This window comes from Hippocampus guttulatus, chromosome 10 (genome assembly GCF_054856545.1).
Source record: "Hippocampus guttulatus isolate MCC_2025c chromosome 10, RoL_Hgut_1.0, whole genome shotgun sequence".
Taxonomy (NCBI): domain Eukaryota; kingdom Metazoa; phylum Chordata; class Actinopteri; order Syngnathiformes; family Syngnathidae; genus Hippocampus; species Hippocampus guttulatus.
In genome coordinates, this window is record NC_141270.1 from 11,480,273 (window position 1) to 11,495,714 (window position 15,442).

Genomic DNA, 15,442 nt, shown 5'->3' on the forward strand with positions numbered 1-15,442 from the left:
TTGTGAAACAGCTGTTTTCTTTCATAGCACAACGAATGGCAAGCCTCCTGTGATTTCACTACATTCATACATAATGCAAAGAAAGATTACTGAAAACAAAAACAAAACTCTCGTAACATGAATAACTGTCATATTTGAGAATTGACAGTTCCAAAGGATAGTTGGAAAGAAAATACTTCCTGCTGGGTTACAGTGTGACTGGAAGCATTAATAAATCATTGGTGGGATGGTGATAGGGGATTACAGTGATGCTGTAATTCTGTCGTTTACACCTCTGTGCTCTGTTGTTGGATGGAAATTGTCTTTTCCCAGCCAATCCTCACAGCATCCATCATTTGCATAAAAATCACAGCGCTCTAAGCGCCGTAAGTCCAAGTGCTTCAAATGTGGAAACGGAAATAGACTCTCTGGGGTCCATACATGACGTTGGCTGTTAAACTGCAAGCTCTCCCCTTGTGGATGATGTCGCATGTACCATTGGCACCCCCAATTATGCATCCGTGCGTGACAATATCCCCCCACACCTCTTGCACGAGTGATTGGGGTGCTCTTCAAATATTTTAAAGATGATAATGATTATAACCCGTTCAAGGAATAGATTTTAACAATTACTCATAAGGATTGTCCCATGCTGGTGTTATATTTGTCTGATCACTTCCACCATGCACATCCATGGAACGCCAAATTTGTCTGTCTTTGCCTCGATCACCACCTCCAGTTAGACCTGCTTTCAGCAAGTCTGATATCAAGTCTAGTTGTTGTAACCAAAATTTACAGCTGCCACATGGCGGGAGCAACAAGTGTGGCGTCGTAAATTCATCTGAACGGCCAAAGAGGCGCAACACGGGCACCGATCTACCAAACTGGGGCCCAGAGACCGCACCTGGCAAGGAAAAAAGTGCACAAACATTTTTATTGTTTTACAGTAGTGAATCGGGCTGTCTAACAATGACACTGGTGTCATGATGTCAAGATAAAAGCTGTATAAAAAGACTTATGACCGAATTAATTAACGCTGCCGATACTCAACAAGCAATTCTTCCTTAAGCGATGGAAGTGTCTCGCTTCTTCTCTGGCATGTTTGCATGCTGCTGTTTTCGCCAGGGTTTAAACGGTCATCCTGTTGACTGAGGTCAAGTACCATGTCACAGGAGTTGTCAGATGATCCGGCAACAAAATACCCCCTAAATATTCTGACACGCTACACTTCCTGTGCTAAGATGTTTGAGATGTCACATACCATCGTGTCACGATTGAAGCCAATGGTCAGAAGTAGTTCATCTGTCCGGAGGGTTGTGGTTTGAGCCCCCCTCCCTCCTCCCCCACCAAAATGGCATCTTGTTTTTGAAGGAATGCTCGTCTGCTTCTTGACTACTTTTGAGGTGCTCTTCAGCAAGGCATCACAGCTTCCTTCTACCTCAGCACCTTCAGTGGTTCCTTCGCTCCTTGCATGCCTCCATGTGCACGATCTAGTCCTCTGTGTCGGGTACAACAAACATCATGCAAATAGAATTTCCCCTTGAGGCATCATGATCAGCATAACACCTATAAATGACAAGTCATATCAGACTCAGAAGGGTCTTTAAAGTGACTGGTTTTGTTCCCTTTTTTCATTTCCAACGCATTCCCAGCAATGCTGTCATCCGACCCTTACGGAGTCCTTTGAAGTAAGAATGACCTCTCACAAGCGTTCTGTTGTCAACTGTTTATTGTCAAACAGTTGTGGACTATACTTCCTTAAACTTAGCCCGCAGTTAACACTATGTGAGTCGCCTTTTCAGTTGGTGCTTAGGAATTCCTGTGTGTGATTTCGGCACTGGAGCGGGGGTGTTTGTGCCAGGGGTGTGGTGCCAATTGGGAGCTTTTGATCAAGCGATAAGTGAAAAACGGAAGACGTGCAGCGTATTAGTGGACAGCGAAATATGGGTTGTTCTATTTATGGGAATCCATTCGCAGTGCAGTCGAGTGATTATGCCGATTTAATAAAGTCACTCCTTCAGCATGGAATTGTGCAGTAACACAACATTTCAAGTCATTATGCCCCATTGCCCCCTGAACCCTAAGTTCTCATGTGGCTTGCGAAAATGTGAGATAAGCAGCGGGACGTTAGGGGCTCCAGGCCCGAGCAATGAACTCCCGTGGGGGTTCAGTTCACAAAGGGGCCAGTGGACAGGGGCCATTAGAAGCATGCTGGTTTAATGGCTACTTGGGTGGAGACTTTGGCCGGCAAATCTGCCGCCGTTTCTCATGTGCTCACTCCAACACTGGTCATGTTACTACCGTCCAACCGAACAGCGGCAAAGCGCAAACAACACAGTCTCTGTCCAGTGCAGCATGAATCTCAGTGCACTGATGGATTGGAGTGTGACCTCTGTCTCTGGCCCGCTGCTTTATTGTTATTGATCAGTATTACTGCGAGAGTGTGCACTGGGTAAGTGACATAAAATGAATCGGCTTTTGGTCCTGATGTGTCCAACCAAGTAGACACTGGGAGGGGGGAAGAAATGACTAAACCCCCTAAAAAAAAGTTCATATCCATAATTGAAATCCACAAGATTCCAGACAGACACGCTACGTTTTTGTTTTTTACCTGTGTAAATGTAAATGTATATTAAACTTGACATTTCTATTCACCTTTAACTTGTTGCGGACACAAATTATGGTTACTGCTTATATCCGGGAGGTGAGTCTCTTCACATTTCTTAATGGTGTCAACTTATTGTCCTTTTAGCCATACCGCAATTTAAGGACCAGAGAAGTTGTTGTTGTTGTTGTTGTTTTTTTTAAATGTATGGTTTTGTTGTCATCATTTGTACTCTTCAGTGGTGGTATCCTAAAGCATGCACAAAAACACGTATGCTGACATCTGTTGATGGCTGGACCTTTCCTGAAAATATGAGTTGAACACCAAATTGTATGGGGTCAGAGGCATTTGAAAAAAGTTTTCACTGCATGTAAAGTATCACACGAATCTAAGGATTATTCATTATACAAAGCCCTTTCTTTCAGTAGCAACTCAGTGTAGTCGGCAACCAAATAAAGTGATATCATTTCCAAGGCCAGCGTTTTATCTGCATGCTACACCGCTTCCCAAAGCAGACCCAAATCTTCTGTTTCTGTCTGTTCATGTCCTCTAATGAGCGCTGCTTCCTGCTATTACTCTCTCACTGGTGATGAGCTGGGTGGGTTCACCACTCGTGATGCTCAGTGTGTTCAAAGCCCAGACTGGCTGTGTGCCTGTCTGAGTAAAGAAGATGGGTGGGTGGTCAATGGAAAATGTTGTGAAAGTGGGCAGAATGGAGTGTGTGATGCCTGGAAACAAAGGGTGTTTTCATTGTGGATTTTGGCTCACTGTTGTTAGATTACTGTTCAAGCCTCTGCGTGGTTATACTGTTGACTTTGAGACAGTGTGACCTGATCCACTCTTTATATATAACGGGCAAAGGAGATGAAAAGGTTTTTGTTTTTTTTCCGTATTATTCCGTCATTAATGAAGATTTGAGAGTTGATCAAATGTAGCTCTATTTTTTTTCTCTCAACATGTTTCCAAAGCCGATGCCAAATCAAACTGTCCTCCCGTGGTCTCTGATTAAGCCACTGGATACACAAGAATAGTCCTCACAGGCACAATTAGATTTAAAAAAAAATGTTGCATGTCTTCAGAATGATGACTCCGAACGTCGTCATCATCAGTGGCTCCGCTTGCTTTAGTTTCAGTAAATTAAGTGCTTTGATGGGTTGCGTAAATCAGAAAATAAAAAGCAACCGAGATGATCTTGTTTTGGAAGAATTCACTGCAAGCATTGATGTGGATTGAAAACCGGATTGCATTTTATTTGAGTGCCATCAGTCCGCCCGCCACTTAAATTTTATTAACATCTCCATGGCTGTTGGATTACAAATGTGTTGCAATTTTATATTTTTTTATACACAGTTTATATTGTTAAGATTCCAAACTGTTTAGGGGTCAATTTAACAATAAACAGACAATTATTCCTGACTCTGCTTGACCATGAATAGGCAAACTTGTCTAACTTGTGTCTTATGGAGCAGAACTCACAATAACTGCCATTTTTGTTTGTTATTGCTGTTTTTTAACAGAAAGATGTGAAGGACGTGTTCACAGCCATCACGTTTGAGGTGGCATACAGCCTTGGGAAGCATGTGGTAGGTGGACATCAGGATGGAGACTTGCCTGCTCTCACCCCTGTGCTTCGGTGGAGGAAAGGAAACAAGATCGCAGTGAGGAACGAGGTATAAGACACTGCTGAACATGGGCATTCTGGGCCAAGTCTTGTTGTGGTTCCTCCAAGTTGATTTACAGTGATGCAAATATGTTATTTATTTATTTTTGTGGCCAAAGCAAATCATTATGGTTTCATCCAAATTACAAACAGTTCCGACATCAAACCTAAAGTAATTGAGCATCCAATTTGATGACATGTCAGCAGGCAGCTCATCATAAATGAGCAAAGCGGAGTGCGCTACTTGATTGCAACCAGCAGAGGTGCTGTTGCTTTAGCCCCTCAATAACATGATGCCATCTCAGACCTCCATTTTTCAACATATCCAGGCAGCATGAATCCGCTCACTACAGCATTTGAAAAACTTAAGATCCAATGTGGTGGTTACCAGCTTGCACCTGTAGTATGGCAACTTGAGGATACTACTAACTGCTGATAACTTTCACGCAAATGTGGTGGGTTGAAGTCCTAGTCAGCGGACCACTGCCAGTCCTGAGCCCATATAAAAATGGGTGGGTTATGTCAGGAAAGCACATGTGATGTCAAAAGCTGCGCTAACCAAATCACGTGAGTGACTTGCTGTGGCAACCCGACAGGGAAAAGCCCAAAGTCGCTTCTTCTGTGGTGGTTACGAGTTTGTTATTGTCCGTGTTAGGTTTTCTTGAGTGGAATCCAAGAGACAGGTTCATTTATTTTCACTGTCGCCACCTCTAACCTAGCCCACATGTTTCCAAGACGGGGCTGCACGTCATGCAAAAAAGGAAGGATGATGTCTCTCAACACCCGCAAATTGCATTTATCTGAATCAAGCAATACTGTAACATTAAACGTAACAACTTCTGATCTGCTGGTCGTAAAGTTTCTCAGTGTGGATTAGCCTGACCATAGAACGATTGATGACAAAGTTTAAGATAGGCTGCAAGTAAGCTGGCATTCCTGTCGATGACAGACATCAACACAACACTGCCCCCTAGACGGAGTAGCAAGTCATTGTGAACTTTTGTGTTTCCTCCTCAGACTTGGTTTGAGAAGAACTGCCTGTCAGACGACTGTGCTGCAGACCTGCGTCTCCATGGAAAGCTGTTGCTGTCTGGGTAAAAACAAAGCTACTACATCATTGTTCAGATTCAGTCTGATTTGGACCTTTTTGCAAAGAGAAGCCATCAGCCCTGTGGGTGTGGGTCCATGACGCATGCTTGGAGGATGTCCATATGTTTTTCCATGCACAGGGAGTTCCCTCTCTTTTTATGAAGTATTACTCTATGAACTAACTCACTAACAGTCTTTTTGCTAGATGTTTTTTATTATTTTAAAATAATTTCCACTACAATTTCATGAAACAGCCCCACATCATTAGCATCCTCATGTAGAAGATTTAGTCTATCTGAGAGGTCTTGCTAACTTCTCTTCAAATGTCTTTTTTTGTCATTTATATTAGTTATGGAGCTGTGGAAATTTGATTCCGATGCTCAGACAGATGTTTTCTGACTTTCATCCTCCCTCTTTTACATTAGTGGAAACCACCTGTTGGCATGCAAGAAGATTAGACACCTCCACAAACTGCAGCTTTCTAAAACGTTGGCGACTTGGATTCATTTTACCATTGTATTGTTTGGGTCAAGCCATGTGTCTATTATATTTTGTGGTCCAAAACCTGGTATTAAATTAATTATATTAGGTTAGGACTACCACTGAGTGGACACAGCAAAAGGTGCACATGTGGAGTCTGATATCCAATACAAGACATTAATTCTCACAGCGGTGTTTCTAATATTTCTCACAACTAAAAATATTCAACGGGGCACTGCAACAAAACTAAAGCCGCAAAAATATGCATCATATTAAATTCCACTTCAAGCTATTGTATTGGCTATCAGTATTTTGCGGATTCACTTAATACTGTGGTTTTGAGGAGTGAGAAAAGTTTCACAAATCCTCTCCTGTGACATTGCTCATGGTTGTGTGGACAATAGTTTATTGGCTACGTCATATAGTTTGCTTTATGTTTTAATCAGGGCACACAGCAGGCCCCATTTGGCCCTGGGAGGAGTAAGGAACGTCTCGTTGAACTTGACCATCTCAAATGCTGGAGATGACGCCTACGACACCAACGTCTATCTCAACTTCTCCCGAGAGGTTTTCTATATCAACTTCTGGCAAAAGGTGAGTTTCAAGCCTGGTTGGCAGTTATCCGTATCAGTCCGATCTGTTGTTTGCCCTTCTTCCATTTATGTCTTAGGTTAAAATATATACAATAAAAGTAGGTGAAACAGTAGGAGAATAAAGACAGACCAATGGCAGATTGTTTTATACACCAAATGCAGAAGATCCCACATGTGGGCACATCCTTCATATTCCCACGGTGCTTCACACGTCATTGCAATATCCTATGTCACCGTATAAATGAGAGCTATTACTCTTCATGGAAATTCATCATGATGTCATCCTTGACAATAAAATCCAACCCTCTTCCATCCCCTGCAATACCTGGGGGAGAGATTTTCTGCAAAGCAAATGGATTCCACAGTGGCAACCTTTGCCTCAAACTCATGTCACTTGGAAGAGGAAGCAAGCAAGTCTAGTCCAGCTCAGAGGCACCCCATCAGTTTGCTTTTTAGATGGTGCACAGGACCACATCCTGTCATCAGGCTCACACCAGAGCCAAGTGATTGATGAAAGCTCACATTCTCACACCCAATGATATGAAATGACAAGGTGAAATTCCATTTCAGCGGAACGCGAGGTATAGGCAAGTTGTATGAGAAACGCAGATTTGGAGTGCCCCAGTAAATTTAATGTCCCCCTGCTGACGTCATTTATCAGGTTGCCAGGATTTGCTGCAGGAACCTGATAGTTCGGGTGACCTGCTGCACAGAGGAAACAGGAAACCAACTTTAGGAAGAAATGACAAACAATCCATTGACCACATTTAATGCTCTCAGAGACCTTTCTAATTACTACCAGAGAAGACTAAAGTGATATGTTCTTAATTGATGCAAAGCTCAGAGGCAAACTTTCAGTCCTCCCCAGGGCAATTTTCTCCAGAAAACTCAGCATGAGCTTGTCTGCCCCTCAGATTTAAGAGTGAGGGGTCTTAGCTGGCTGTTGTTTTTCAATGTAAGCTATCAAAAAGCTTTGGAAGTCAACTGCTTTGACAACGCTGGCTGAGACTTCTGTGGGGATGCAGCATCTTCAGTGCTTCCTTTTTTGACGTCACGTCAAATGGAAAAGATGCATAAATGTTTAGAACTGCCAGGGGAAATGTAGCGTCTATGGACGCTACAGCGTGATGTGATCACTGAAAAGCTATTTGAATTTGAAAACAGCAGCAGTGTGACCAAGCTACTGAGAAGTTGAGTTTACTGTAACTAGTAATGGTACTACTACCCGACGGTAGCTCAAACTATTTTACACTCAAGGTAACTGCTAAACAGTAGTGGGCCAAGAACAGACACCTGTGAAACACCAGAAGTGACTGGAGATGAGTGGAATTTGAGAGTTTTGAGCTGGATTCACTCAATGCAGTTAGAAAGATATGATTTTAAAAAGTCATGGGATGCGTCTAAAAATCCATTTAATCTGTCGAGGAAGATACGATGTCAAAAGCTGTCCTTAAATCTAGGAGAATGACAATTGCTAAGCGTCCTGAGTCCAGAGTCAGCTGCGATGACGAGGTCATAGGTGATTTTAACAAGGGCTGTCTCTCTGATGGCGTAGAAACCAGATTGATATTGTGCGTAAAGATTATGGTGAGACAGGTGAACAAACAATCCCTTCATTTTGAGATGCACGTTTTTGTTATACAGCAATTTACGCTGAATATTAGCAGCCATGTGCACAGTTTGAATCACACAACTGCTGAGTTTTGTAGCCGCTGAAACTGAGATGGACTTAAGATCTTTCTTTTTAAAAAAAATAAAGGCGAACAACTTGATTCCATGCTGCAAGGACCATGACACTAGTTAGGAAATGTAAATCCAAATGTATATACATACTGAGGTCGAAGTGATGCCTAAAAAGAAACCGAACCACCTGTGAATTGTCATCCTGATGTGCTTCCTCCATTAGAAGTTTGGCATGACACTAAAGAACACTAAACAGTCCCACTGATATTTGTGAGAATCCCTGTGTGTGTGCGTGCGTACGGCTTCATGTGAGACCCCGACAAAGTAAGCAAGCGACAGAAAGTGAAGAAGTGCTGCACAAACAGAGTCTTGTCGTTGTTCTCCCCATGGAGGCACCACACGCCATGTCTGCGCTCTGCTCTTGCTCAAGGACTGCCAGGTGGGTGATGAGTAAACAGGCAGTCTTCCCTCGTGCACTGCATGTGCAGCCCCACGGGATGGGCGGTGTTTGCACAGAAGAATACAGGAAACAGAGGAAATTCCATCATTGCCAGTTGTGCTCGGTCCCCCACACCTCCAAAAGAGAGAAGCGGTGCTTGTTTAGGTTGAGTTAATGACGATGAGGTCCCCTGCCACGCCTTGCTGAATCAGCAGAACCAAAGTAAGGATCATAAAAATTTGTCACCTTTGTCTACCCTTGCAGCTCATTTCCTCATCACTTTTGGAAGTGTGATCAACAGGCTTCTGAAAACTTGGCAGGCTGACCCCCTGCAGAATGTTCCGGGAGGGCGGGCCTAGCTTTTACAGTTGTGTCTCTCTGCCCTCGTCCATGCTCCGACACCACAGGCTCGGCCAAAAGCCTCCCAGTGAACCTCTGGCTAAAAGAATCCTTACTGCTCGCAGGGTCAGGGCCTGAATGTTTACATAGTGCAGCCGGTGGAGCTCCATTTTGTTTAGACAAGCTTCCAAACACACAACCTGGAGCTTGGCCAATTTACCCAGCCGCCAAAATGTGTGTGTGTGTGTGTGTGTATATATATATCTACGGTATATACTGTGTGTATATATATATATATATATATATATATATACACACACACACACACACACAGTATAGTACTTATATATATATATATATAAGTAAACAAGACAAGAATATAGTACACTGTACTAGCCAAAACACTTTTCTGCCTTTTCAATCTCTCAATTGATTCGTCACGTAGAAATGCAAACCAGTTTCTTTCATTTTCACTTCCTGGAAGTGCAATGAGCAGGTGTCCCAACACTATTGTCTTTAGTGTGCACACGCTGCCAGTGACAAACCTCAGCTTTTATCAGAAAGGATTGCTCTGTCATGATTAGAGACTTATCGTGAACATGGCTTCCTTTTTACAATTCCCATGTCACCAGCCAGTCCGTCTGGCTCCCCGACTACTCCGTCTATCTCTCTTTTTGCAGGAAGAGAAGGGCATTTCCTGTGAACTTGTCGACTTGGACTTCCTCCGATGCAGCGTGGGATTTCCCTTCATGAGAGCACAGACAAAGGTAAGCAAGTTGTGATGAAATTGACAGTCAGAATTTTCAAAATATGTCAAAACAATTCAACAAGGTCCACCAACTGCATTTTTTTTTTTTTTTAGTATCATTTTGCAGTCCTCTTTGACACCACTCAGCTCTCTGGGGAAAATGACACTTTGCAGTTCTTGGTGCAAGCAAAGAGGTATGTACTGAACTGACATTTCATTCGGTATATCTACAGACAATAATTGCTGTATCAAAAATAAAACAATGATCACTTTTAACAGGTTTTAATTTTTGTATAAAATATGTACAATATCTTTTTATTCTTATGCTGCATCACACAGAAAATCATAACTAATAATTTATCTTCCTTAGCTACGTGTGAGGGTCAAACTAATAGAAACACTATGATTTATGAATGTTATACCGTGTGTCGTCCTCGGGGTCTCCTGCCAGTGGGACATGCCTGCAACACCTCACCAGGGAGGCGTCCAGGAGGCATCCTAATTAGATGCCCGAACCACCTCATCTAGCTCCTCTCGATGTGGAGGAGAAGCGGCTCTACTCTGAGCCCCTCCCGGATGACCGAGCTTCTCACCTTATCTCTAAGGGAGAGCCCGGACACCCTGCAGAGAAAACTCATTTCGGCCGCTTGTATCCGGGATCTCGTTCTTTCGGTCACGACCCATAGCTCGTGACCAATCGCAGGAGACCCCGAGGGCGACCCAGGACACGCTGGAGAGACTATGTCACCCAGCTGGCATGGGAACGCCTCAGGATCCGCCAGGAAGAGCTCGAAGAAGTGGCTGGGGAGAGGGAAGTCTGGGCTTCCCTCCTAATGCTGCTGCCCCCACAACCCGACCCCGGATAAGCGGTGGAAAATGGATGGATGGATGGATGGATACCGTGTGTCTTTACCAGAATGTTTTAGCTTGTGTGCATCTTAGAATGTGGTTACAATTATTTACCTGAATAGCGTCTTTGTTTGTTTTAGTGCCAATCCGGAGCACAAACTCTCTGACAATATTCTGGATCTGTCAATCCCGCTGATTCATGAGACTGACACAACAATTACAGGGTAAGATCCATTCAAAAAAAAAAAAAAAACCCCACATGATACCTTAAACATGTGCGGAATGGCCATGTGGCTTGATTGACTGCTTGCGGGTTCTCAGGAAATAAGGGAGTACTGTTGTCACACTGGAGGAGCACATCAACATGAGAGGCCTTATCTCGGAATGTTTTATCGCCAGGCGAAAGGGAGAACGATGTAAAACAGCCTCAATCCACCAGAACTTTGGCATTTGATAAGACTGCTGTCTCTGCTGTTTGTAACATGAAGGGAGGCATCGGAGCACATCTGGCTCTTATCTCAACCACTACAGTATACAAGGATGCTCATAGGGCGCTAATGCCACTATAAATCACACACACACACACACGAAAAAGAAATGTAAACATGACTTCCCCTGTGTTCTGCAGTGTGGTGACACCAAACTCCTTTGTGTATGGAAACTCCATTGACACCTCGCGCTTCGTCCAGCTTGAAGACATGGAGTGCAGCTTCCAGCCTCTCAATGTCACTTTCCAGGTAACGCCGGCACCGTCTACACGCACAATCGTCTGAATGTATCTCGCTTCTTGTGTGTCTTCATTTTTTTTTTTTTCTCGATGTGTTCCAGGTGATAAATAACGGGCCCAGCCGGCTGCCGGGCTCCACCGTGGTCATCAGGATACCCAATCGGCTAGCTGGCAATGGAGCAGATATGTTCCACATTTTGGAGACGCAGGTGGATGGCGACAGTAATTGAATTTCCAGCCCAAAGCATTGATAGTTTGTTTATACACCTGCAGGCAGCCACATCTTGTGCTCATTTATCTAGCTCATTGTCCGTCGGACTTCTTGTGGTGTTGCAGCTCCATGTGAGGCGAAAAGTCAAACTGTCGACGTTGCTACTGAAGCTAGCCGGTCATTCGGTTTTCACAACATTTTGCATTTAGATAAAGGAGCGCAGTATTCCCAGTCGGTTTGGATATTTTCTTAACCCTTACATTGGCCCCTTCATTGAGGTAGCTCATGGGGAGCTCAAGCTGTTAATTGTATCTACTATGAATGGGAGGATAGAGTTGACTATATCCCACCCTCCTTGAGCCCATCTGGAATCACTTTGAAGGGATCAGACGGCTTGCACGGAATGGGAATGTGACACCTGTGGAGCAGGCTACTGCGCACCATACCATCCAACCCTTCCACCACTTATCAAAATGCCTTGAAATAGTCACTATATAGGCACATATATTCGGACTTTTTACACATTCGTTCATTTATTTTGATTACGCCATTCACTTTCTTGGCTCCTGCCCCATATGTTCCGAATTTTCCATGCAAATCTTGCTTATTTGACGTGTAAATACGGGTTTCCCAGGATAAGAATCCAGCAGGTTTAGGGCCGATGAATCATCACATGGCAGGAGAAAGTGCTGTAGTAAACTGTGCGGTCTTTCATGCTGGGTGGCAAAAGAGCACACAGGAAATTTGAAAATATTTAATATTTATACAATATATGCTGGAATTTCTTTTTTTTTAATGTAAGCGTGTGACATACACATTGATTGTGGAAAGAATTTTGTATTGTGTAAAGTTTTGAGAGTCTGCCACATTTATTATTAGTCACCTTGCATTTTCTTGATAAGTGGTTGACTTTCAAATGGATGAGCAATGACAATGGGAGAAATTCACCGAAAGACCTTCAGGTCAGAGAGAAGAGAGGGGAAAAGGTGAAGTGTTCCCTTGAGGGGGGGGCTGAGTTTCAAACCAGCTACCTCGAAATCACTCCATATGAGAAACCTGATGTTTTGGAGGGGTGCAATTTCTTATTTGGGAAAACTTCCTAACCTTCCCCACATGGAAACTCATGTTAGTGGGGTTGCGTCATTATTGGTCACAGAAACCTTTGTCGGACAATTTTTGCAACTGTATGGTTTGATGTAATAATTAGATGTTTTGATGGTCAATAAAATAAATAAATCCCGCTAATGTCTTCTTTTTTTTTTTCAGGTGGCAGGCAGCCGAGGAAACTGCACCCCACATCGGAACCCGACACCTTGCACAATTCCCCAGGACCGAGAGAGCATCTTTCACACTATATTTGCCTTTTTCACCAAATCAGGCCGCAAGGTCTTGGTAAGTATGCACCAGGCCACCAGGCTCATGTTTGCCTGACACTCATCTTGCTGGCTGTTCAATGTGTTTCCTCAACTATCTGTATCAGGATTGTGAACGACCGGGAAGAGCGTGTATGACCATTTCCTGCAGTCTGGGGCCGCAGCTGAAAGAAGAAGCTTTGAATATAGACATAAAGCTTTTACTCAATACTGAAATTCTGAAGACGGTAAGAGATGTTTGACCAGCCGGTCGCTTGCAAAGTTATTGTGACTGAAATGCAATCCCATATTTTCTGCAGGATACTTCCTCTGTGATTCAGTTTGTGACACGAGGCCATGTACAAGTAAATGACAGGACGGTGGAGGTGCCCAAAGGCCTGCCAGAAGACATCGCTGTGAGTACAGAAATATTGTACAGTATATCTACATTTTTAAAAAATTTCATTTCTTGAGATTTGTTCTGCAAAGCCTGCAGAAGAGGCCTATGTGAAAATGGGTTTGTGTAAACTTCAGTATGAAGTGTTCAGAGTGAGGTTTGTGGCTTCGGAACTCTCGGGAGATGCATATCTTAAAACCTCACTAAAAATAAACATTAGTTCATGTTATGCGGAATTTTTGGAGTGAATTGTCACTTTTGTTGCAGCGACCAGTTCAGGGTGTACCCAGCTGGCACCCTAATGATGATAAATGCTTTAAAAAATGGAGGGATGAAGAGACCTTGTTTCATTGAAGGCCCTTTATAAGATGTTTAATTTCTCCTGACAAAATAGTACAAATCTGTTGAGCCCTTTGTGGAACAGTTGGGGCCCTTAGCTATGTGCTGGCGCTCGTATTGGGGCCCTCAACTGCATACAAAGGCCAGCGCTGCCCCCGCTGTTCGTTGCTGACTGATTGAATGGCTCAGAAGATCTGTCCTGATGATTAAATTGAGCACCCCGGGATACTCTAGGAAGCATCTCGCAAATGATTACATTAGTGACCAAACAGCAGGCTTTCCTACCCTGAGTTCCAGACATGCTCACCAACCCCCCCCTTTTCCATCCACTACCATCAAGTGATAAACACACACTCCAAAGTCTGATTTGTGGTCCCAGGTTGCATTACTTGCAGCTGACCAGCAAGCTGAGTTTCTCATCACTCATTTAATGTAAGCATATCAACATAAATCCATGATGTATGAACTTTACATTGAACCTCACATTCTCACAATGAACAGATTGCAGGTTGCAACAAAAGCAATGACCAGAAGAGCAGTCATCTGGCTCTGCAGTTGTTGAATTTTCGCACCCTGACTTGGGCGAAGGTGTTAATGTGAAAATCTATGCAACAGAGAGATTATCCTCATTTTGTGTTCTCGCGCCACCTCACACACACACTTGCCTTTTCAAAGGGCAAGCGGCACTTCAGAGCCAGGCTGCTGCACTGATGATGACGTCGTGCCTCGTTTGTAATTGTGCAGCGCTCCCGTGGACGGGGCAAAATGGACAAAATTTGCAATTGTCCAAGATCATGACTGCATAAATAAATAAATGCATCTCATGATCCTCCATTTGATGCCTGCATGCCAGCATAAACACAGGCTTAGAGTTATTTCAGAAGAATGACATTTTTCATCCCAGCTAATGCAGTGTAAATATATAAAAGCAATCAGGGTGATCATGCTGGAAATGATTTGAGCGCACAAATATAAACCTACTTTATTCCCAAAATAAAAATGTTGATCTATGATGGAAACAGAAGTAATTGTGAGAAAATTAAACAAATACCAAAGCATTGGTAAGTGGGAAGTATATGCGAATGTAAGATTTTTGTGGTGTTGCAGTTTGAGTTTACTAAACAATCTGGACTTGCTGACAGTGATGGATGATTCGGGATGTGACTGTACTGGGAAGCGGCCTAAGCCTATGAGCTGTAAAGAAAAATTACTTATGATGTGTGGAGACTCTAAATTTAAAAAGGGAGTGGATGATTTAGAGATACTCTGACCTAATAGGATGAATGTACACTACTCTTATGTGTTATCTTTTAATTGAAACATTAATAATATGAAGTTACGTTTTAAGAAATGGTTACCAAAAAACACTTTAATTCAACAGAAAATGTGTTTAATGCAATAGTATACTATTTTCCAGCTCAAAACCTGCCTTACAAATATTATTCCTCCCCAGGACCCAAAGTAATGAAAATACATCACGTACTAATATATATACAATATTGTGTACCAGAGATGGGCATTCCGTCCAAGAGATGGAACGGCCCGTCCGTCTGTCTCAGACGGACTCCATTTTTGGGACGGTGTGTTTGTTTATTTTTAAAGGACAGGCTAAACAAGGACGGAAGTAGGTTTTTGTCCGTCCCTTTCATCGTATGTGGTGTCGGGAGGCAAAATAACAAGGCCAGAGTGTAGCCAAACACTGTATTTTCTTTAATAGCTCAACCTTTTTCCATCTCGAGTATTTTTCTAGCAACACTGCTACCTAGTGTACAGTCAGAAAACATAACAAAGTACAGTATCTACGAACACCAATTTGACTAACTATCAATCCAGCCGGTTAAGAAAGCTTGCTGTTTATGCCATTTGAGGCACGGATTTCTAAAAGTAAAGTTTTTATTATCATTTTATTTTATCATAGTAGCTATTTTTGTGTCGTGAAATACTAATGCTGA

At 43.0% G+C, this 15,442-nt stretch overlaps 1 protein-coding gene across 2 annotated transcripts in view; it reads left to right on the top strand.

The window, feature by feature from the left end:
* The window catches only part of itga9 (integrin, alpha 9), a 45,156-nt gene that overhangs the window by 26,342 nt on the left and 3,372 nt on the right, over positions 1–15,442 (top strand). For both annotated transcript variants that reach the window (XM_086121316.1, XM_086121317.1), the window contains exons 16-26: positions 4,102–4,254; positions 5,262–5,338; positions 6,260–6,407; positions 9,548–9,634; positions 9,730–9,809; positions 10,605–10,688; positions 11,093–11,201; positions 11,293–11,400; positions 12,669–12,794; positions 12,883–13,002; positions 13,075–13,170. In XM_086121316.1, coding sequence (XP_085977442.1) covers positions 4,102–4,254; positions 5,262–5,338; positions 6,260–6,407; positions 9,548–9,634; positions 9,730–9,809; positions 10,605–10,688; positions 11,093–11,201; positions 11,293–11,400; positions 12,669–12,794; positions 12,883–13,002; positions 13,075–13,170 — 1,188 coding nt within the window. The remainder of the gene's footprint in view (positions 1–4,101; positions 4,255–5,261; positions 5,339–6,259; positions 6,408–9,547; positions 9,635–9,729; positions 9,810–10,604; positions 10,689–11,092; positions 11,202–11,292; positions 11,401–12,668; positions 12,795–12,882; positions 13,003–13,074; positions 13,171–15,442) is intronic.